Below are 24,594 nucleotides of genomic sequence, written 5' to 3' on the forward strand. Positions count from 1 at the left end.
GGTTGGCTAAGGCTTTCCATTCTTGGGCAAGTCTAGACAAGTTCCAGGCTTTGTCCTTATTTGATTATTGCCTTGAGGTACCCGGGGTTGTGGGAGGAGTTGGTCCAAGCCTAGTACAGTGCAATTCTCCTCATCCTTACTGTCAGGGGCATTGGTGATTGATTGTCCTTTGTTCATGGCTTCCTTAGAAACTGTCTGTCCAGTTTCAAGGGGAAGGAACTGAGGCCGAGTTCTTAACTGGGTTATTAGAAGCCTGTCATATTTGCCAGGCTACCTCATTTCCCCTTGAGTAGTGGACTATCTCAAATCCTTGAGATAGATCTGCTCCAGGGGCTGATATTGGGACCTTAGTATCATCAGCTTAGTGGTACCCAGACAGGAATTATCATTTAGTTAAGGCAAAATGATGCAAGAGCCAACAGCAAGGAGCTGCCAAAGCAAGAGGGTCAAAAGCCCTGTGATGGCTGACAGAGTTCCTTATCTAGAAGGAACCAGGAAAAGAGAATGGGGGCCAGTTATTATTCTATCTCAAGTTCTGGTTTTGTAATGTTTCTTGAGTATAGCTCAAGATTAGAAATAAATACTGAGAGCTTTGAGATGAGCTTATCAAAAAGGAGAAACTATAACACTAATGATTTGATCTTTATGTTAATTAATTTCCAGTGTTTTGGAGCTGCCCTAGAGTGAAAAGTCAGAAAAAGCTTGGTCAGAGATCGAACAGGGAAGTGAGAAGGAGGAAATTATAGCTCGGAATTGTTGGTCAGCAGAGAATGTCATCTCAGAGATAAAAATGATGTTTTGGAGGAAGATGAAAGTGAGGAAGGTCGCAGGGCGGTGGTGGCCTTTAATCCCAGCACTTGGGAGGCAGAGGCAGGTGGATCTCTGTGAGTTCGAGGCCAACCTGGTCTCCAAAGCGAGTTCCAGGAAAGGCGCAAAGCTACACAGAGAAATCCTGTCTTGAAAAACAAAAAACAACAACAACAACAAAAAGAAAGTGAGGAAGGTCAAGACACTAATCTACTCCTCTTTTAGATGAAACAGATTTAGAAAAAGGAAAAATTGTAGCACTAGCTGTACAATTGCAAATTTGAAGATACAAATAAAAAGACTCCAGAGATAAAGAGTGAAATAAGAAAAAAGGTTCTTCAAATGAATGGAAGCACATGAACTATGAACCAAAGGCTGAGGGGCCCCCAACTGGGTCAGGCCCTCTGAATGAGTGAGACAGTCATTTGGCTTGATCTGTTTGGGAGGCAGCTGGGCTGTGGTGCCGGGTCCTGGGCTGGTTGCATGAGTTGGCTGTTTGAATCCTGGGACTTATGCAGGGACGTTTGGTTCCGTCTGGGAGGGGGGGACTGGACCTGCCTGGACAGAGTCTATCAGGTCGATCCTGGTCCTCGGGGGAGACCTTGATCTGGAGGAGGTGGGAATGGGGGTGGCCTGGGGTAAGGGGAGGGAGGGGGGGAGAGCATGGGAATCTGTGGCTATTATGTGGAACTGAATGGTGTTGTAAAATAAAAAATAAATAAATTAATTAATTAAAAAAAAAGAAAAAAGGTTCTTCCCAGTAGAGAAAAAATGGTTAAGCATAATCAAGGACCTATGGAGTCTCCTTATGAAAGAACTGAGGGACTGTTGCCTAAGATTATAAGGATACCACCTCAGGTATTTCCAGTAACTAGCAAATGCCTAGAAATAACCAATATCCTCAAGGTTATATTCAAATTAGTTGGAGACCTACAGAAATGATAGATCTGAAGTGATTTAAAGAGGAAGCAGAGGCATATGGGATGCATTCACCCCATGTAAGACAGATTTTAGATAACTGGGATACTCAGAATAGATTAATCCCACAAGCTTGGAAGGCTTTTGTGGCAGCTATACTAGAAGCTGGTCCTCAATTGCAATGGCTTACTTGATGAAGAGGGGAAGCAGCAGCCATGGAACACTGTAATCAGGCTAGAGAAGCAAATAGGCAGAAAGCAAACCCGGAATTCTTATAATGACTGTGTTTGCTTAGGTAACAGTTCCTTAAGACAATTCCTAGTTCAGATAAGGGATTTTGGTATTGGGGAATTGACTTTCTAAAAGGACTTTTGTATATCAATAAAAAGAGCTTCCGCAGAACTCCTACCCAGTCAGTCCACGGAGACTTTTATGAGAAAATAAGACCCCCACAAAAATACCAAGTAATTAAAGAAGTTTACAGATGAATGTTACAAGTCGTTGGTAAAGATAATTCAGAGACAAGCAAGATTTCTGTTTAAAAATACTTAAAAACTTTAAATCTTTCATAAATATCTACAGAAATTTATTTCTTCTTTGCCACATGGTTTTTAATTGTATGTCAGTGGAGAGGGAGATGGTTCAAATGTGATTACTTTGCTTTTGGTATATTTTTGGTACATTGTAATTAATCTGATATTAAAAATAAATCTAGCATTATCTTTTATTTGTTCTAGTCATGTGGGTTTCCTAAAGTACTATAACTAACTATAAGTTGTAGGAGGGAAATGCTTTCTTTCTAGTGCAGAGGTTCCCTGTGTTTAAATAACTTGTGAATTGTTAAAGGCTGTCTGTTGTTGCCTGTGTATCTCCATGGTGAAACCAGCTTTCTATGGGAACTTACTTTGTTATGATCTTGGATAACCAATGGAATCATGTATTCTATGGTTTGTGGGGTTAACAGTCTTGTCCTTTTCATTCTCCTTTTCTGCAAATAAAGGACTAGACTGTTAGGCTCAGATCCCTTCCAACTCTCTTTCTCTGAAAATGAACACACCAAAATATCAGTTGAACAATAATTCCCAGTGTTAAGACTTTTCATTTAGACTACTATGGTTTAGCTGCATCACCGTGATTGTAATTAAATTTTTTTCATTTACTTTTATTTTATGTGTATGGGTATAGTACCTGCATGTATGTCTGCATACAATGCTCACATAGGCTAAAAGAGGTCATCAGATCCCATGGGGCTAAAGGTCTAGAAAGTTGTGAGTAGCCATGTGGTTTCCAGGAATCATGAATTTAATCCAGTTCTCTTAACTGATCATCACTCCAATGAAGCATGATCTTAATTAGTCTTATCAATAAAAACCAGGAGTCAGATGAAAACTGAAACATCAGAGTAGAGGAGCAGCCACAGTCACTTCCTACCTCTCAAAATCCTCTGGCCAAAGGGCCAAGATCCTGTCTCCACCCTGCCTTATCACTTCCTCTCTCCACCCAGCCTAGTCACTTCCTATCTCCTCTCCGTACAGACTTCCAGACCTCTATGGTTAACTAGTGGCTAGCTCCACCCTCTGATCTCCAAGCAAGATTTATTTGTTAGAGCATATACAAAATATCACCACAAATGTAAATTTCTAGCTCTTGAAAGTTATTATTATAAACTATTTAGGATAATAAAAAATGTAGGACAGTAGTCACCTATTACAATCAAACTTGTAGTCATGTTAGGTATGTTTTCAAAGGTCAAACAGAGACACATTTTAGATAGGTAGGTGGTCTTTGAACACTTCAGAGATCTACAGAATATGGAATTTAAGATATTTTAATAACATAAAGTTCTTTTTTTTTAAATGACAATGAGACATGTATGCTCCTGGCAGCATCAATCTATTATTTCAAAGAAAATGATGGACATTGAAGAAACTCCCTATGGAGTTTACTTTCTTTGTGGCAAAAGTTAGCTGCTGGGCAAGAAATTACCTTTGCCTTGACTACTGACAGTATGCTGGCAGAATGGACAAGCAGGACAGTGAAGAAAGTGACTGCAGAACTTTGCCAAGACAAGATGGAACAGTCCTTCAAAAATCCTGCTTCACAGATGAGTCTGTCAGATATTCCAAGCCTGTAGGCCAAAGATGGATGCCCCAGTGTTGCAGAGGAGCCTTGGGTGACTATCCAGGCAGCCAGCTGTTTCTGTTTTTCTTAATTTTGGAAGTTGTTTGCTCTGCACTTTCTGTTTCCTCAGGTAATTTTATATCCTTCTGGGGTCTTTGATGGAGTTGAAGACTAAATAGTTATAAATACATGTGGTGATATTTTGTTGTACCCCAATAAAATTTGCTGAAAGATCAGAGGGACAAAGGAACAAGCCACAGCTACTTCTCACCTTGCCAACTCTACCAGTCCTCTCACTGAATGTCACTGAGTCCTCAGACAAAAGGAGTCCAGCCCAAAAGGCTCTCAGTGGAAAAACCTTAGTTCCTGTCTCCTTATGCCTTATGTTCTCCACCCAGCCATATTATTTCTTTCCTAGTGCTGGGATTAAAGGTGCGTGATTCCCAAGTACTGGGATTAAAGGTGTGTGCCACCACTGCTTGGCTGTTTCTCTCCTAGACTGAGTCAATCTCATGTAGTCCAGTCTTTGAACTCATAGAGCTCAAGACAGATCTCTGCCTCCCGACTGCTAGGATTAAAGGTGTTTGCCACTACTGCCTAGCATCTATGTTCAATCTAGTGGCTTGTTCTGGTCTCTGATCTTCAGGCAGATTTTATTAGGGTACACAATATATTACCACAATTATAGTTTTTCTTAGTTATAATAGAAAGTAAATTAGATACAAAACTTTATACTCACCAAGATAATTATTTTCTCCCATTTTGCCAAATGTAAATAGGTTAGTATTACTGTAATTCTTACTGAATTACTGTTTTTGCTATATATAATCTTACTATGTTAAAGTCAAAACCTTACTTTTTAATTAGACAAAAAGGGTAAAATGCCATGTAATAATCCTCTTGTACACTGAAAAGATTTGTCACTGGAATTAGTTTAATAAAAAGCTGATTGGCCAGGAGCCAGGCAGAAAGTATAGGTAGGGCAACCAGATGAGGAGAATTCTGGGAAGAGGAAGGGCAGAGTAAGGAGTCACCAAGCCAGATGCAGAGGAAGCAAGATAAGATGTTATACTGAGAAAAGGTACCAAGCCATATGGCTAAACATGGATAGGAATTATGGGTTAAGTGTAAGAGCTAGTTAGTAATAAGCCTGAGCTACTGGCTGAGCATTTATAATTAATATAAGCCTCTGTGTGGTAATTTGGGAAGCAGCTACTGGGAATTTGTGAGTTGCTGGCGGGACAGAAACTTCAGACTACACTCCATCTTGCATCTGTAAATTTTTCATTTAGTGGGGTTTGGCATGTTAGAATAGGGATCCTTTAGTTTCTGTGGGTTGTTTGTTTGTAAATAGGGTCTCATTATGTACAGGCTGCTCTAGAACAGGTAGCATTCCTTTGGCCTCAGCCTCTCAAGTGTTGAGATTACAGGAGTAATAGCATAGGTGTTTGTACTTTTCAGTTCACCTTGCTTATACGATGAAATTTTTCTGGCCTTCAGGTTCTTGATTAGAAATTAACTGGAGGATTTTATTGTTTTTTATTAAAAAACATTTTCTGAGTATGAATCTATGTGCCAGGTATACAAGCACCAAGGCACAGAACACGGTTTTTTTTGTTCTGTTCATTCAGAGTGAATTGACAAGGAGGAAGAAACTGAAGTTACAAAGGCTAGTTGAAGGAAAGATCACAGTAGTACTTTTGTAATTTCAATACATTCTACTAGGCAAGAACAAGAACTTTAAAAATAAGATGGAAAGGATAGAGTTATTCAAGACATAGTGTGTCAAACATGTATCAGAAAAACTCACAAAGAGCATTAGATTTCTGTGGCCATAGGCAAGAATTAGCATTCACGGAATGCAAACCGATTTGACCTCTTACGTGCCTATTAAAATCCAGAAGAACGCTTAACACTTTCAAGGAGGGTCTCAAGGTGAACTAAAACAGATAGTGCTGCAGTTATCACATTCGGGGCGCAAGACACGTCAGATACATCCAAGCTAAAACAAGGTACAGGGCTAATAATCGGGAACGCGTCTTTCCAACTAGCACCTAGCGGACGGTCGAACCGTCCGCCTCTGAGCTTGGATGAACCTCACCCGTCCGCAGACTTCCGTGTCTGACCACGGGACAACAATCCTTTTTATTTTTAGGTAACCTCCTCCACGACAGCACCAGCTGCCGCAATCCTCTTTCCAGACCTTCCAATCGGCCCTCTGCCAGACAGCTGCAGGGGCCGCGCTCTCCAGCCCCCCTTCCCCCCGCGGAGACAGCCGACGTCCCATTGGCTCAGCCTGGGGCACGGTCGGCTGCCGATTGGTTGAAAGAAGGAGGCGGGAGGGAGGTGTGCCCTTACATCATCCCGGCCCCTGGAAGCACAGGATTGTGGGAGGGACGGGGCGACTGGGAGGAGGAACCAAATACCCGGAACGACCTCTGCGGGGCCAGGACGGTCGTCGCCCGGAGCCTAGGTCTCCGCCCCCACCCCACCCCCGGCAGGGTGGGCTCCGCCCTCGCTCCGCCAGCGGGGCCGTCAGGTGATCGCAGGCTGGCGCGGTCACGTGGACCGGGCGGGCGGGCGCGCCCGAGCTGGCCATGGCGGCCGCGGTGTCCGGTGTGGTGAGGCGGGTGGAAGAGCTCGGGGACCTGGCTCAGGCCCACATACAGCACCTTAGCGAAGCCGCGGGGGAAGACGGTGAGGGAGCGCCGCAGAGGGAGGCGGGCGGACGGGGGTGAGACCCGCGGTGCCGCCGCCGCGCTCGCTGGCCAGAAGGCGCGGCCCGCGGTCCCCAGGCGGGGGCCCTGGCCCTGGCCCACTGAGGGCTGGCGCTTCGGAGCCGGTCCCCATTGGGCCGTCCTTTACCCTCTCCTCCGGAGTCGTGCTGCCCATGCAGCGGTTTTAGGATATTCCTCGAAACCCTTTTTGTTTACTCCCACCAGATGTGCAGTGTCGAATCTGCGGAAAGGGTAGACTCTGAATAAAAGTACCCTTGGACGGTTCCCTGAATGCTTAATAGTGTGCACAAATGAACGTTTCTTTCTTTTTATTTATTTATTTATTTTTGCATCCAGTAAATACAAAGGGGCGTGCGTGACAGTTCACTTTCTCATTCCTACCTTGTAAATTTCCCCCTTTGTGTTCAATTCAAAATTCAGTCGCAAATAAACAGTATTTTACACAGTTGCACTGGTGTAGTTTAAATGAGCTTCCCTCCACACTATCTTAGTTCTTTCAAAGCCATGCATATACCGAGAAATATCTGAGCTGTTTCCTTAAAGGGAGGGGGGAAAAAGTGGGTTGGGAAATAGATCGTTCTTCTGATATCAGAATCAGTTTGCTTTTTATAATTTCTCAGTTGTAACTGATTGGATAGTACTTTTTTTTTTTTAATGTTGTGCCTTTACCGTACACAAGCTTTAAAATTATTATAACTAGATTCATAGAAAAACCATAGTGAAGCATTTTTCCAAGTGATTGAATAGTTGCTTATATTTACAGAATTGGTTCTACAATTAAATGAGCCACTTTGAATGAAGAACATTTGCTGGACTGTTTCTTCTTGGGACAGTGTTCCTCAGTGTCCCACATACTACAGTGAGGCTATGGCTTTTGTTTTGTGGCAAGTGGAAGATAGGGTTCAGTAGTGACTGTTACCTGATCTGTATCCGGTTACTTTTAATTCTAGTTTTATTTGGGTCAGCCCAGAATCCCTGAATAATCTTTAGTCACTTATTACCTAACCCAACAGTCATTCATATTTTCTTTGGAAAGGATTCTATGATCCCCTGTAGAAGAAGCTTGGAAAGAGAAGTTCATTGTTACATGGTCTTGGGAGGCTTTTATACATCTAAATTTTACTAAAAATCACAGTGGTAACTGTCCACTTTATGAGCTCCTAGTCAGTATTGAAGTTAATCTTACTAGAGAATTACTAACAGGGCTTACTTAAGTATAATTAAAACAAGATTATGTGTATTTGAATTAAACTTGGCCCCTTTTCGAACAACAAAAACAACACACATTGGAAATTTGTCCTTTAGCCTAACAGTTACATGTTTTTATTAAGTTGTCACTATTGATAATCTATTTTATTCAAACTAGATTACATAAGGCACATCTTCATTCTACTTAAGAATGCTCTTTGTATTTATGGCCAATTTTTTTTGTTCATCTATTTCTCATTGCTAACAGTATGATAGTGTCTTGTATGGAATTATACCATAAGAAGGACATTTTCCAGAGATGATGTGAGTCACTTTTATCTTTTGCCTTGCTGGTTTGCTTTAACTATTTCTAGTTAAAGGGGATGTATTTTTATGGACTTTTCCAAAGTGATTCCTACGCCAGGACCTCATCCCCCTGCAGTAATAACGCTACCATCTTTCTTCAGCAGTGACTTGGTTCAGGACAAGTTTTGGCATTTACAATCATCTTGGAAGTTAAGGAAAAAATATAAAGAGCTTCTAAAGCGTGTGGGGAGTGCAGTATTCCATACTTTTGGAGTTCACAGGAGAATCTTCTGAGTTGTGTACAGTTAGTACTTTTGGGGCCAAGGAGAGATGGGAAGACTGCTAACTAGATAGCATTCAGTCCAGGTGAATAGCGATCTTAACAGCAATAAAAAAAAAAAAATCCTCTAAAGCTACAGTTTAGTTTTTTTCACAGGAAAACTAAAGGTCATGATGTGACTGCCAGCTGATATACCCGGTGGTATTTTTATTCTAAAACTGAACAGATTATCTCTTTATGTAACGGCAGAGGCTGGATCAGATGGGACCACACCAACTCCTGCCTTGCCTGTCCATTGGCAGATGGTTAGGAAAGGTGCTGTATTTCAGAGCAGAGGCTTAGAGACTTTCATGTCTTGCTTGTGGCATGCTTGTATACATTTTACTACATGAAGTGATGCAGAGGCAGGACGGGATCTTTGGGACCCACGAAGTCTGGAATCAGACGTAAAGAAGATGTGGTAGTAAAGGGGAGATGGTGAAGGCTGGACGGTTGGGTAACTTGTGATAAGAAAGTGCATAGGAAGTATTGGAATTTTTGTCTGTTTCTTGTTGTTTTTCTGTAGGTTTTGAAGGAATGAGGTAATTTGTTCCATAGCAAAGTTTTAAAGGAATAAGATAGCCTTTTAAATTGTAATCGTAGTTGTAGCAGCTAGAAATACAAATACAAAAAAGTTTGAGTTGTTTACAGTCTGATAATTTTACAGATTTGATTTGGTCACTTATTCTTTTAGGCAACATTTGCAGTTACATTTATGAAATTAATGCATTCAGTGGAACTCTTCCCACAGATGTGTAGATTTTGCATTATTTTGATAAAAGTTGTAAATTTACTAAGTTTTTTGAGTGTTTCACCATTGTAAAAAACATTATAATAAACTGAGAGCGACGTGGACGGCTCAGCAGGCGAAGCACGTGCTGTGCAAGCGGGATGAACTGTGGTAAATGCCAGGTTGCCGTCGTGGTTCCCATGTCATCCCAAGGCTCCCAGGGCAGGTTGGCTAGCCAGACTAGCCGAACTTGGCAGCTCCGTGTTCAATGAGTAACCTTGGCTCAGTATAGACGGTGAGGAGGGATTAAGGAGGACATCTTGATGACAGTCTTTGCCTCCCACGTGCACACCCACACGTGTGTGAACATGCATACATATGCATATACACTGCACCCAAGAAAGAAGTGGGCTGTATACTTAATTCTTTAATAAAGTCGCTTAAGAATGTAGACCGAATTTAAGAAATAGCAACAGTGAATCTAAAAAGCTTTCACTCCTTTGCTTTTGATAATAAATATACTTTATTGTGATTGGGTTTTATGTAAGAAATTGCTATCTTGTCATAATATAGTTTTGTTACATCATTTCTGTTTATAGCTTTTTTGTTTAAAAGGCACTTTGAATTTATGTAAAATAATCATGTTTTTATTATTTACAGATCACTTTTTAATTCGGGCCTCTGCAGCTCTAGAAAAATTGAAACTCTTGTGTGGAGAAGAGAAAGAATGTTCAAATCCATCCAATCTTTTGGAACTGTACACACAGGTACTGAAACAAATGTGAAGTCTGGCTTTCCTGAGGGTATGTGTGATGCACACACATATTCTTGAGGATGTGGGTGCTTGTGCACTTGAGTGTATTCATCTGGAGATCAGAGGTTGATGTTAGGTCTTTTCTTCAGTCACTCCATCTTGATTTTTGAGACAGGGTCTCTCACTGAACCTGTAGCTTACGGATTCAGCTGGGCTGATGGGCCAGCCAGTGAGGGCCAGAGATCCAGCTGTCTTAGCCTCCCCAGTGCCGGGATTACAGGTGCTCACTGCCAGGCCCAACTTCTTCCAGGGATGCTGAGAAACTCAGTTCCTTATGCTTGTCTCAAAGACTGCATTGACTGGGCCATTTTCCTCAGTCCCTGAACTCTGGTGTTTTGAAGGCAGATTGATTATTTAAATGGTAGACTCCCAAAGGCTAAATATGTAATAAAGTCAAATTAATCTTAAAGCATTGAATTTTATTAATGAGAAAAAGAAACTGCAGTTTGCAAAGGAGGAAGATTCATTAGATGTGTAAATAAACTGCTATTAACACTGTTAATGATAACTAATCCGAATACTAGAAACTAAGGCCTAATTTTCTCCCCTGGAATTCACATTTTCCTAGCACTGTAAATATGATTCCTGTGCTGTCATTATATACATTCATGACATTTTTCTGTTACTTTTTGCCTTCTGTCTTAGTTAGGGTTACTATTGCTGTGAAGAGACACCAAGTCCACGGCAACTCTTACAAGGAAAAATCATTTAATTGGGGTGGCTTATAGTTTCAGAGGTTCAGTCCATTATCATCATGGCAGAACATGGCAGAATGCAGACAGACATGGTGCTAGAGAAGGAGCTGAGAGTCCTATATCTTGACCCGCTGGCAACAGGAAGTACTCTGAGACACTGGGCGTCTTGAGGATATATGAAACCTCAGAGTCCACCCCAATAGTGAAACATTTCTTCCAACAAGGCCATACCTACCCAACAAAGCCACACTTCCTAATAATGCCACTCCCTATGGGGACCATTTTCTTTTAAACCATCACACCTTTCTTTTGAGTGGTATCTGCTTTCTTGGTCTTCTCAAGCACTTCTGAGGAAAGCTGACATCAAGAACTATAATGCCATCACAGTAATTAATATTTGAATAGCACTTTGTGGTTAGCAAAGTGCTTTCATATGCCCTTTCTTGATTGCTAAGAGATAGTAAAGATGAAGTAGTTATGGAAAGTAGAGGACTTGGTTAAGTTTTGCAAGTGCATATTTATAGTGTTGACAGGCCCATCACTGTGCTTCCTCATAGGAGGTACATGTCAGTGTTTCTCCCTCCAAGCATGGCTGAATTAACCTATAGTAGCTAAACCCCTAAGAACTAACTTGGAAGGTATCTAGCTCTTCAGAAGACTTTCCACTCTTGTCTGCTATGATGAGGATTATGCTTGGTCTTTCACATGAAGATCCTATAAATATTTGAACTTCCCCCAATACAGCAGAATATTTAGAGATACAGACTTAAATTTCCCATGCCTTGAATTCTGCCCATGGCTCTGAATCCATGGCTTCTCTCTGTAAGATGCTCATGGCTTTCAATCAAGCCTGTAAGATGCTGATCTCTCTCCCCTTGAAGATAAGGCTTAGGCCTTATCACTTAGGTATTATTAATTGTGCTTGTAGTGTTTCACATGTTTTACATATGCATTTTATTCTCAAAGAAAGGAAATTTCAAAGGCACTGGCTTATCCTTGCTTAGTTTTGTGACCAGTAGAAAAACTACCACTACAACCCAATTTCCTTAGTATTAGTCTAGTTGATTAAAATAAGTAAAAGGGCTAAGGAGTTTTAACATCTTACAGGCTGTTAGGGACTCAGTGTTGGAATTCATACATGAATAGCATGCTTCATTTATGTGGTGGCAGAATGTATGCTCTCAAATACTGGCTGTATATTTGGGAAAAACAAATCTCCTGAAGATTCAATATTGAAAAGTAGAAGTAGACTATAATCCTTCAGGCATTTATAAACTTTTCAGGGGTTATACAAATATAAACAGCAAATAATTTAATAATTGATTACATTTCATAATTATGGTAATTGAAACATGAATCTTTATTTACTTCTTGAAACAGTACTATCACTAATCCTGTTTAGCCCTGAACATTTTGCTTACTTTCATATTTAAATACATGTGTTAACATGGTTGAGTGTCTAATAAAGCTTTATATATGCAAGGCTAAATTCTTTGTTACTCTGTGAAGTTCCATCTCTTACAGATACTTTTCTTCTTTGTCTTAAGGCCATATTGGACATGACATATTTTGAGGAGAATAAACTAGTAGATGAAGATTTTCCTGAAGACTCTTCTCCCCAGAAAGTAAAAGAGCTCCTCAGTTTCCTTTCAGAACCAGAAATTTTAGTTAAAGAAAACAATATGCATCCCAAAGTAAGTTCTGTATGCTTGCGAATGGTAACAGAACATTGTCACATTGTCTTTCTGCTGTCCCGCTCTTTAGACTGTATTTGTGTTGCTTGTGAATGTATCTTTGTTTTAAATTAGGATTAAAAGAAAGAGGTTTGTTGGGCATGGTTTCACATGTTTTAATCCTCGCACTTGAGAGAGGCAAGAGTTCTGAGTTCGGGGCCAACCTGGTCTAAATAGGGAGTTCTAGGCCAGCCTGGTCTACATAGTAAGTTCCAGGCTAGCTAAGACTGTTTGAAAAGATCCTGTCTCAAAGAGGGTAGGGTTAAGGGAGAGGAGCTTAACACTCCAGGTCATGACCAGAAAAGTATATTTTATGAACTCCTTTCAAAATATTTATATAATGGAATTTTAACTGTATTACATACAGAATCCTTTTCTAACATGGATGCTCCCTTGTCCTTTTACTTTGCAGGTGCTGTTTCTTGATAGTCATATAATCTCATTTCTACATTTGTCTTCATTGCCTTTTTTTTCCTTTAGAGTTTTGAGACAGGGTCTCACTGTGTAATGCTGGCTGCCCTTGAACTCTGTAGGTCAGGCTGGCCTTAGATTCACAGAAATCTACCTGCCTCCACCTCCTAAGTACTAGAAGGAAAAATCATGTCCCACCACACCTGGTCCTTACTGTTTGTTTAAATCCTGGTCCTGGTGAACATTTGCTGCCTTTTTTTACTAGCACTGATGGCTCGTCTTCTGTGTGCTCTTTTCTCCTTCACCCTAAGAAGCTTTCCCTTGCTCTTTGCTGGAAATTCCTCTTTTTCATCTTAGAGACAGGCGTTGCCCAAGGATGTCTCCTTCATGCTTTGGTAGTCTCTGTTCTGTCTGGAATGTCCTGTTCACACACTTTGTTGGCCTTAATATATCTAGTCTTGGGTATTTCTTTATTTTTTTAAACATTTATTTGTGGGTGCATTGTGTACATGCACGTGTATGTGCCACAGTACACATGTGGAGGTCAGGCCGGCGTACAGGAGTTATTTCTCTTCTTTCGCCATATGGGTTCTGGAATTGAATTCAGGTTTTAAGGTTTGACCACAAGCACCATTACCTGCTGAGCCTCCTTACTGGCCCTGCTGGATACTATTTCAAGTAAATTACTTCTTGTATTTATGTGCCTGCTGACTGTCTACCTAAATACCTTCTTGGCTCTATATATTTATTAGGACAAGCTTGCTGGAAAAGCAGATTACCCCAAGATTTAAAGGCCATACCACTACAAACATTTTGATTTATTAAAATTATTTTTTTCATATATATATATCTTTTCATTATTCTAGCAATTTAATTCTTATTCTATTCTCTAGTTCCTATTTCTTTCTAGAAAAATAGATATGATCTTGACAAAGTGTGTTTCTAAAAGGGTATCATTTTAATGAGATAATGGATTTTTTTCCATTTTCCAAATTATAGTAAGGGGTTTTGCTACTATGGTATTTCAAGTTATTTTATGAAACTATTTGTAAATTACAGTTAGTTTGCTGTGTATATACCAACAGACAACAATTAAGTCTACTTAATTCCAACATAAGCCTTCCTCTATAGCCTAACCTAGACACATTCTGTGAAATGAGAGTGCTTGAATCACTTAGTTTTCTTTAGAAGTTTGATTTTTGTAAATGTATGGCTTTTTTGTGGATATGCATTTTATGTTTCTTTTTAGCTATGTGATTTGCTTGGGGATGAGCTACTGGAATGCCTCTCTTGGAGACGAGGAGCCCTGTTATATATGTATTGTCATTCTCTAACTAAGAGAAGAGAGTGGCTCTTGAGAAAATCTAACTTGCTTCAGAAGGTAAGAAACAATTTCAGTTTTGATTTTGAATGTTAGCATTTGCAGGCTTTAAAACATTTTATAATAACAGTAGTGAAATCAGAGATTCTGGACTAGTAGACCTACATTTTAGGTTCACAGGCTTTAGGTTCTTGGAATTTCTGTGAAGACTAAGATGACACATGAAAGAATATCATCATTTGGAGACTACTACATGTGTCTCTCAAGTTCTTGATTTTTATTTTCATTTGAATATGAGATAAAGCTATTAATTTCTAAATATTTAAAGAGGTTTTGTTATGAGTCTCCCTTTGTAGGCAAGGTGATTCTGAGAAGCCTGTATAACTGTGCTCCTAAGACAGTATGACTCTGATTTGTATCTGTTTTAACATTATTATTCCAGAGACATGAATCTTAGTATTGTGTCACTAAGGTTTCCAGCTCAGTCTAAATGTACACATAGTTTACATAGGCTTGGAAACAGGAAGCCATACTTTTAGTAGAAAATTTTAGATATACTATATCTGAATCATAAAAAGGGCTGAAAATATAGTTTGGTGTTAGAGCACTTGTCTAGCATATGATAACCTAGGTGTAGTTCCCAGGACTGCAGAACAAACAAAACTCCATATATATTAAAGTTTTTTTTTTTTTTTAATTCACCTTTACAACATTTATCCTTTGATATTTAATAAATGAATTACTGCCCCATGTGTTTGTGGTTGATATTTTCTTCTTGTTCCATACTCTTATTATTTGGGGGGGTTACTTATATTAGAACAGTCTTAGAGTGGTGAGTTTTTATGTCATTGGAATGTAATGGTAATTATATATACTTGTGTATCAGTCCATTTATTCTTGAGTAAAGAATGAGACAAAAAGTACTTGTTTATAGTTCTGTGTATAATGCTTTTAATTATTTGACTTATTTATTTAGTACCTTGTTGATGGGATCAATTACTTGCTGCAGATGCTAAATTATCGATGCCCTATCCAGTTAAATGAAGGTGTTTCTTTCCAAGACCTAGACACAGCTAAATTACTAAGTACAGGTAAGGTGATTTCTTCTTAAAGTTTCATAAGTGAAGTTTTTTGTTGTTGTTGTTGTTTTAAGATTTTAGAAAACTTGCTAACTTTACTCTCATTTGAATTTCATACTGCATTTAAAATGAATTCAAGGACTAAAATCTTTTCATATAATGTAGAAAAACACTTAAAACATATTTAGTTTTGGCTAGATATAGTGGCACAAATCTTTAATCCCAGTATTTAAGAGGCAGAGGCATGAGGAATTGTGAGTTCAAGATCAGCCTGGTCTACATAGTGAGTTCCAGGACAATCAGAGGTATATAATGAGATGTGATATATGTGTGTGTGTGTACTTTCATTAATGTCTTTGTGTGTGAGTGAATATATGTACATGTATGGGGGTACCTATGGAGGCCAGAAGAGGATGCAGAGATGGAGTTAATTTGGGAGAGTTAATGTTTGGTGTTACTTTTGCTTATTTTTGTTTTGACAAGAACTAGAGTTGGCTATTAGTATTATACTGGAAGTAAGTTTTAAATGAAATAGACATGTATGTGCTAATTGTACTTGCTAAGTAGAAATTGCTTTACACATAGACAACATAATGTAGTGTGGTCTCTCATTTTCCAGAATTCACATCCCAGACTCTGCTCTTTGGTGACTACTTTTTATTGAAGCATGCTTTAGTGAATCAGCTGTTCTGCAAACTCTTACCTCACTTGCTGCTCTTTCTAGATAGAATTTGAAGATGGCAGCTTATAAGAACAAATTTGGTGACTTAGGCACATTCAAAACAGCAGAAATTTGCATTCTGCTACAGTCATACTTGTAGTTTTATTGAATTATTTTATGTGAGTGTCTTTGTCACTGTTCTATTGCTGTGAAGAGACATCATGACCAAGGCAACTCTTATGAAAGAAAGCATTTAATTGAGGGCTTGCTTGCAGTTCAGATGTTTAGGCCATCATCATGGTGGGAGCATGATGGCAGGCAGGCAGGCCTGGTGCTGGAGAAGTAGCTGAGAGCTACGTCCTGATCCACATATAGCAGGCAGAGACTGGGCCTGGCAGAGAGCGAGACTCTGGGCTTGTTTGGCATGGGCTTTTGAATCCTCAAAGCCTACCCCTAGTGACACACTTCTCTAACCAGGCCAACCTTTAATTCTTTTAAATAATGTAGCTCCCTGGTGACTAAGTATTCAAATATATGAGCCTCTGGGGCCATTCTTATTTAAACCAACATGGTGAGGTTATCATGACCATTTATTTGATGTAAATTTGCTTATCATACAAGTACTTGTACATTGGAATAAATCATTTGTTTGTGTCTAAGTGACTGTAAGAAGTTGATCATATATTTTAATAACACCATTTTTTGTTTTAATTATTCACTTTTTAATCTTATGGGTTTTTTTTGTTTTTGTTTTTTTTTTGAGATAAGGTTTTACTATGTAGCTTCAGTTAGCCTGGAACTCCTCTGTAGTACAGGAGGCTGGTCTGCAACTGTAATTCTGCTCACCTCCAAGGTTCAAATTACAAATGTTCCTACTACTCCTGGTGAACTCTCTTATTCTAAGTCTAATTTATATTTCTTACAAATTAACATGCTTTTGACCTTAAATATTTAATTACATAATTGCTGGGAATAATGTTAAAGAACTATTCATCTTTTGATGGAAATGGTCCTGGATGTGCTTTTTTCCTAGTGATACAAAGCATCTTGCATATCATTAGCATCTGATAATTTAGAATTGTATGGCCCATCAAACACATAATGATACATAAGATTATTAGTAGACTCAAATATGGGACTGTCATAACAATACAGTTATATCACTGATCCTAGAACATCCTTCAAAATAAACTTTGTGTTCATGGATGCAGTTCAGGGAATTTATGAGAGTTCTGAAGTTGTATACAGAATTTAGGGTACAATCTAGAAGTGTTCCACTAGTGAAATTAATTCTCAAAAAAAAAGGTCCTAAAGAGGACTCCTAGAAATGTTAAGAATACCTAGATGGTTATTAAAAAAAATATTATTTGACAATACTCTGCTTTGTTTGGGGATGAGTTTCTTTTCTGGGTAAAAGACAAAAGTATTGATTAAGTTAGGATTGTGAGAGTGGTAGTGGGCTTTTCTGAGCATTAATAAGTGGCATGAAAAATGTTTATTGGTGATGACTTTATTAGCTTTTCAATAGCTGATGTTTCTTCTATAAACTTAATTCTAATTTCAAAATGAATGACCTTCCCAGGAATATTTAGTGATATTCATGTGCTGGCTATGATGTACAGTGGAGAAATGTGCTACTGGGGATTAAAGCACTGCCCAGATCCACAGTCAGAAAATCCTGAAGTTGATACTGATGCTTTTGGAGCGAGCTGCACCACACACAAAGAACCTTTGGATTTCCGAGAAGTGGGAGAAAAAATCCTGAAGAAGTATGTGTCGGTGTGTGAAGGACCTCTGAAAGCGCAGGAGTGGAGCACAGCCAATGCAAAGCAGATCCTCAGCTTCTTTCAGCAGCGCTGCAGCTAGGTGGTCATCTGTCCTCCCAACTGAGAGAAGTAAAGATGGGTGAACCGGAAAAGAAGGCTTCAGAGAAGGAGCTCTGCTACACTGATCTTGAGAATAGTACACTACGTGAAGATGCCCAATGTGGCCACCCTTCTTTAATGCTATCACCTTTCATTGTATAGTCTTAATCTGTGAAAAAAGTATTCTCCAATTTCTAAAATGGCATATATGTTATTCTAACTGAACTTGAACTACATACAATCCTGCCACTGATAAGGAGGAACCCAATGTAGATTGACAGTTGTTTTCTAATACTTTAGGTTATATTTCATTGTAGTAAAGTATATGTAACACAAAATCTCCTTATTTTGAAGTAGGCATACTTCAAAGATGAAAATCAGTTTTCCTCCTTGTTTCAAATATATACTATAAGTATAAATGTAGGCAATTAAAAAATTATAACTAATATTTAGACTTCATTTCCAGTAAGCTAAATAGCAAAATATTTTAAAAACGAATCATTGTATTTATTTTGCCATATGTTACTAATAATACTTAAATTATTGACTTAGCTATTTTATAAATTATTTTCTTATTTTGTTTAAAACAAAAACTGCATGGTGTTTCCAATAATGAAGATAAAAATCAGTGTAGATGGTTCTGTCATTAGTTCAGGGCACATCTTTGCCTAATGAACTTTACATATGTTTTGCCTTTATTAGGATTGACATGCTGATGGTCAGAGAGCCTCGTTTGCTGTCTTGCTCACCGTCTTCCTGCCTACCTCAACTCCTGTTGTCTTGGGATGGTCTGTATGATGAGACCTTCTGACGCGCTAGACTTTTGTCCCAGTGATATCTGTACATCTGGTCATTTCTGTTACTGCTCCTTGAGTATCAGCCATACTCAGTTTCTTTTTCTAAAATCTTAAATTTCAGTAACAGATGACAGTTCTCATCTTTTCAGCTTTTAAAATGCCCTTGTTTGTATTGGTTTTTCTCTACTTTCATTCTACAGCTTTCATCCTTTTTGCAGGTTCGTTCTTGACTGTTGTCCTAACTCTTGAGCAGGGAACCTTTTTCATGACTTCTTTACCCTGCACCTCATGGGGCTTCATCGGAACTACTGTCCCTTGGTCTTCATTCTTCTCTTTTGTCTTTAGCAGGCTCTCAGCACTGGGTTAATCCTTCCTCGGCCATTTATTCTTAGGAGGCTCAGTTCTATGGAAGGCATGTAGTCCTTCCAAGTGTGTTACTACATGTATGACTTCACTTAGAAGAACCCTAACTGCAAGCGACAAGGTGCCTGTCCTTCCCACTGTGGTAGAGTCCAATTTCATTAGTCACTTCTACCTTGGTTCTTTAACAGGAAGTTTAGATTCTAAGGGAGTCAACTTACATTTACTCACTATTCTGCTTTAAAAGAAAAAATAGGCTGCTTGTTTTCTGTTGACTACTCTTTGCTATTCCCTTTGTTTCTCTTGTTGTTTCTCATTTTCTGCTTGTCCTCATGAAGGGTCTGTTCTTTCTTCTGTCCTTCTTTCTTTTTATTCCAAATGCTCATATTAAGCAATACCTTTCACGGCCATTTGGCTTGTAATAATGCCTATACCAGGCTGATTTCCATTCCAGGAACTTGAGCTCCATTTCCCTTGTTCTCTGAAGTTTATTTCTAACTGCCTATTAAATGTCTTCACTTGGACAAATACTGACTGCACAATAATTTTAAGGTCAGTATGAGCAAACATCAAATTTTTAGCCTTTATGGGAAATCCTCTTTGCTTCGTTTCCCCCAGTTTTGTGTATTTTTCAAGTAGGGAAACAGAGGCCTACCTTCCCATCCTCATTTCTACAACACTCTCACTTGTGTTCTAGATCAATGGTTTTCACACATCAAAACCCCAGGCTCCTTTTGATAAACAAAATTCTAAATGAGCATTGGAAGTCAGGGGAGATTCCTCCATCCCTGCTATATCTCCTGGCCTGTCTTTATACAACCAAGATTTTTATCTAACCTAGCATTTTAGCAAGTTTTATTATGAAAATACCTTAGCTTTCTAAAATTAAATGATCTTTAATGTGCTTTTTAGAAGCACAGGCTTCTTCAGTGGGTCATAATCCATTAATCAAGTGCTTCCAGTACTTTTCCCAAATGCACTTACGTTTTCCAACCTCAGTACCTTTGTAGACATCATTATTTCTAGGCCCTTCTTTGTGGCCAGATAATACTTTACTTGTATGATGTACCTTTAGTAATACTATGTCCAAAGGCTTTTCTTCAGCCCTTTCCAGTAGAGATTAGATGTTCCTTTATTTTTTCTATCTTCCTTTCCCATGTGACCACAGTTCAATGTGTTGTAATTATTTTCCTTACTACTGAATGAACTCCATATCTTAAAATTTTACCTTTGCACATACTGTTCTTTGCATGGTAAGGTAGTAATGTTTTTTGAATTAGTGAGGCATGATTTGAAATGCCAAATTTTGCACAAAAGGGTTGCTGCTATTGCATTCCAAACTGCCATGCCCTCTATACCAGCAGTTGATACAGCAATGAGGAATTTACTCCTCAGAGGAGTAAAGTGTTCCTTGGATACTAAACCTGAGAAAATAAGACTTCATCTTCAGAAGCTGAGAGCTTCAAGTTTTGCCTTTATGACCTTTGTGGACTCACTGGATGGTACAATTATGAGGGTATTCCTGGGTGCTTTTTGTGTATTTTACTCCCTCCACCCAAACAATTGGAGAACAATTTGTAGACCATGATAGTTTCAGTACTTTTTACTGTGTTATTATAAAAGAACAACACATTTTGTATTCATTTAATCTTGAGGAGTAAATTCTTTATTTAGAATGAAGTAACCTCAAAATACAAAATATTCCACATATGGACAGTAATTAAGCCTACAATCAATTCTTTCAACAGCTATTGTATGCCTACTACATGCCATATCTTGTTCTAGGCACTGAGGATATAGCTTTGGAAACACCCTCCTATTATGGGGCTTTCAGTAGAGGAAGAATATATACACTATGCCAAGTGACAACACTATAAAGCATTAAGCAGGGTGTAAGGGACAAGTGACTTGGAGATGGGTGCTATCTTATAAGGAGTAGTTGGAAAGGCACATCTGGAAGCACCCATCTTCAATTTCCATCCTGTTGTTTAGATGCCTTGTATATTCAGTACATTCAAAGATTTTCTTACTGAAGTCACCACTTAAAACTTTCTCATTTCTGTTGCATTTAATAGATTTCTGATCAGTGGTGTTCCTAATCTATACTGCCTAAAGGCCTTGGGCTTTTTATTCATTCCAGGTGGTTTTCTTTCTACCTTCCATTTCCCTTTTCTGCCTTCTATAAGGTTACTACTTCTGTCCACAGAAGCCAAAACTGTAGTTTCTTTAATATCACTTCCCTATATATTTTAAACACAATATGAGGTAACATAGTATGGAAATATTATATTAAGAGGTACTTAATATAGTCACGATTAATTTATACATTATATATTCATGTTAGTGTTCAGCAGTTTTTGTTTTCCTACTTCTAGTGAAAAATCACTATCTTCAGTATGAATTCTCTGCTGTTTATTAAGATGTAAAATGTTATAGGATTTTCCATAATCCTTAAATGTTTATCATTCTTTACTCAGTATGAATTTTCTGATGTGGATTAGGCTTTAAGACTTGATTGTGAGTTTGAGGCCAGCCTGGTCTATAAAGAGAGTTTCAGAGTAGCCAGGGCTATTAAACAGAGAAACCCTGTCTTAAAAAACAAAAACCAAAAGAAAAAAAAGGACTTAAGAGACTGTCTCTTGCTGTGTTTATAGGCTTTCTGGCTACTGTGCATTATCTGATGTTAAGGTACATATCATTGACATTCCCTTATCTTTTACATACAGTAGAATGAGCTAAGAGTCATGACTAAAAGGCCACCGTAAAGTTACATTCCTAGCTTTACAGTCTGTGATCAGTGCTTTGATAGTCATTAAAGTGTGAGTGCTGTGAAGGCATTCTCAGAGTTACCTTCCTGACCTTTAAAAACCCACTGCTACTAACATGGTCTACTTTTAGGTTGCTTGTCTCCTTGGTCTGTCTTCTAGGGCCCCTTTGTAACTCTATGAATACCCCATCTGCCACATAATCCAGGATCCCATAGTTCTCTAGTATTACTTACCTGAGTTCTTTTAATATAAAATGAAATACATTATGGAAGTATTATATTAACATAAGCTTAATATAACAGGAATTAAAAGTATTCATTATGTACTTATGCTGGTGTTTAGTAGTTTTGTTTTACCAACTTTCAGTAACATTTTTCAACTACAGTGTTTTGGAACCTATGATTAATAAAATAAAATCACATTCCCCTACTTGTTTCTTGTTTTATATTTTATTCTTGCATCAGAGTAAAAATGTTTCCTCTCAGTATGCTTTTCTAATCTCTGAATGCTATTCTGGTCCTGATAACTTGCAGATAGGTTAGCATAATGATTCAGATTGTGAGTTCTGGGGCTAGAAGGCCTGAGTTAAATCACAACCCTGCCACTTCCTAACTGTAACGCTTATGTAAATTAATAAATCTTCCTGACTTTTAATATTCTATTTCTTTTTATTATTTTTAAGCATGTTTAAATGGTGTGTTTCTGTGCATGTGGCCCATGGAAGCTGGAGGCTTCAGATCCTCTGGAGCTGAAGTTTCAGATGGTTGTAAGTCACCTGATGTGGGTGTTGGAACTCCAGCTTCCATCCTCTGCGGGAGCAGGGGAAGCTCTTAACCATGATCCGTCTCTCTAGCCCCTTAATCTTATTTCAACAAGTATTTCCATAATGAATCTGAATTCTTCCCGTTCAATAGATAATTCACATTTCCTCGAAATGTAGGAGCAGTGGCGTCTCGTTTCTTCAATTTAACTGACTTAGTTTCTCATGCTAATTTTCTTTCTCTGAATACGAAAAATAAAACACAACTTAGGAGGAGAAATGTCATCTAAGTAATTAATTCATAAGTCTTTTCCTGATAAGCCGGTGGTTGACCTATTCACTATTAGCAATGGCATGTGGAATAATAGTCATTTTAGATTCAGATTCTCACGGAGCCTCAGTTGCCCCGGCACCAAGCTTTGTTGAATCTCTGCTTGTCATTTAGATCCTCGGGTACTATTTTTTGAATAAAGGGTTCTGTTGAAAGCATTTAGGGTCTACTACTGAGCCGTAAGTTCTGGTACATGCTGGCTTATATTGTTAAGTATCTGTCACTTCACTGTTCATACACTAGCAACTGTTTCCTGTAGCCTTGTGTGTTCTTTAAAGATTTAATGTTTATAAAGATGTGGGTCTTGCCTTCTACTTTGAAGTTATAAAATGGGATTAATTTTTAAACACTCTATGAACTAGATGTAGGAGAACATTTTGACAATAGAGGTTAAAACAATTATATATGCAAGATCAAAAAATTTAAATATTTTCCAAAAAATAATATAGCTTCATGTCTTGGAATGGTAAACAGTTACAGGTTGACAAAGATTTTAAACTAAATTATGTGGAATCCACCTACCATGCTTGTTATCAAGAACAGGATTTTACTTACACCTTCAGGTTATTTTGATTGGGATGTAGTTTGTCTTACTGTGGTGTAACATGTTTTGGTCCTTACTAAATATTCTTAAAAGATTTTAAATAATTTAGCATGAGAATATTAAAGTATCCCATGTAAGTAACAAGTCTAGATTTGGAACGGATTTGGGGATTAGATTAATCTACTTGAAAATGACTGACACATGCTACTACACAGGTGTTTGTGTCTTTCCTAAAGAAACTGTATCCAGCGCTGTATAATATTATTTTGTTCTATAGTCTACCTCTGGTTTCTTAAATTTCTTTTAAATTAAGATTAAAGTGAACAGAACAGACTTGGCTTTTGAAAGATTAAAAATTCACTAGTTACTTTTAAGAATACCACATTCTGTTTTCCTATCAACTTTTCTTCCATCCTGTCCTTTTATGATAGATCATTGAACAATTTTTTAGTGTACTTAAATTTTTGTAGTGGGCCTAAACTCGCCGTTTTGGTATAAAGTACCTAACGATTGGGCTTTTTTGAGGGACAATAACAACTCTTATGTAAGCAAGATAAGCGTGACCATGGCCAGAGACTGTATTCAAGTTACCTTGAAGGGCACACTGAGTTGTGGAAGCAGTTACCATGAACTGACAGCCACAGAACAAAGGCCGTATATCAAATACATTTACCACCTACACTGATGGAGGCATTATGTAGACAACCTAGATAAAGTTGGGTAAATCTTTTCTGATTTCAGATGTTACATTGTTTATGTTAAGATAGTTAAAGGGGATGGCGAGATGGTGGCTCAGCAGGAACCTGCACGTTCGTGCAAATACCCACATACATCTAGTTAACCTTAAAACATTTGTAAGGGCTAGATGTTTGCTAAGCTTACTAACCACCAGTTTTACCTAATATTCCTGAAGAGGTTAGTCCTGTAAACACAGAGCTTGAAGGTAAAGAGCTATTTAAAGGACTGTGCCTGAGGCAGTTTTGGCTCTCCACCTACAGTACTTTCTCCAAAGCAGGATGGTCACACAGCCTGCACTATCTTTACTACAGATGTAGCTTCTTGGAGAACTTTAATTCCACGGACTCCTGATAGTATCCACAGGCTCAGTTTTTACCAAGCTCCAAGAAAGCGGTCAACTGGTGATTCCAAAACACAGATGCACACACAGAGCCCACTTACAACTAATTCTTACTACGGGGAAGCAAGTGTCATTAGGCCCGCCCAAGATCACAGAAAAGGGTGGCTACTCAACAAGCCCTCCCTCCTAGGTCCTTGCAGTGAGTAGAGCCGGGGATGAGAAGAGAAGGTACAGGCTGGAGAAGGGGGTG

General features: G+C 38.6%; 1 protein-coding gene across 2 annotated transcripts; it reads left to right on the forward strand.

Annotated features, from left to right (window-relative positions):
• Positions 1-6,280: 6,280 nt before the first annotated feature.
• Positions 6,281-23,599, forward strand: C11H5orf51 (chromosome 11 C5orf51 homolog). 2 transcript variants are annotated; one of them, XM_028875575.2, is made up of 6 exons: positions 6,281-6,543; positions 9,788-9,894; positions 12,184-12,330; positions 14,030-14,161; positions 15,111-15,192; positions 17,424-23,599. In XM_028875575.2, exons 1-6 carry the CDS (start codon positions 6,444-6,446, stop codon positions 17,705-17,707), a joined length of 852 nt encoding a protein of 283 aa, XP_028731408.1. In that variant the 5' UTR covers positions 6,281-6,443; the 3' UTR covers positions 17,708-23,599. The 2 variants fall into 2 exon arrangements, with proteins under 2 accessions (XP_028731408.1, XP_028731407.1); XM_028875574.2 differs by having other exon boundaries at positions 6,291-6,543; positions 15,078-15,192.
• The last annotated feature ends 995 nt before the right edge of the window (positions 23,600-24,594 follow it).

This window comes from Peromyscus leucopus, chromosome 11 (assembly GCF_004664715.2).
Source record: "Peromyscus leucopus breed LL Stock chromosome 11, UCI_PerLeu_2.1, whole genome shotgun sequence".
Lineage (NCBI taxonomy): Eukaryota > Metazoa > Chordata > Mammalia > Rodentia > Cricetidae > Peromyscus > Peromyscus leucopus.

Coding starts and splice junctions, on each gene's coding strand:
- C11H5orf51 (XM_028875574.2), top strand. CDS start 6,444: ATGGCGGCCGCGGTGTCCGGTGTGGTGAGGCGGGTGGAAGAGCTCGGG. Junction 9,895..12,183: donor TTTTGGAACTGTACACACAG/GTACTGAAACAA, acceptor CTTTGTCTTAAG/GCCATATTGGACATGACATA. Junction 14,162..15,077: donor AATCTAACTTGCTTCAGAAG/GTAAGAAACAAT, acceptor TTATTTATTTAG/TACCTTGTTGATGGGATCAA.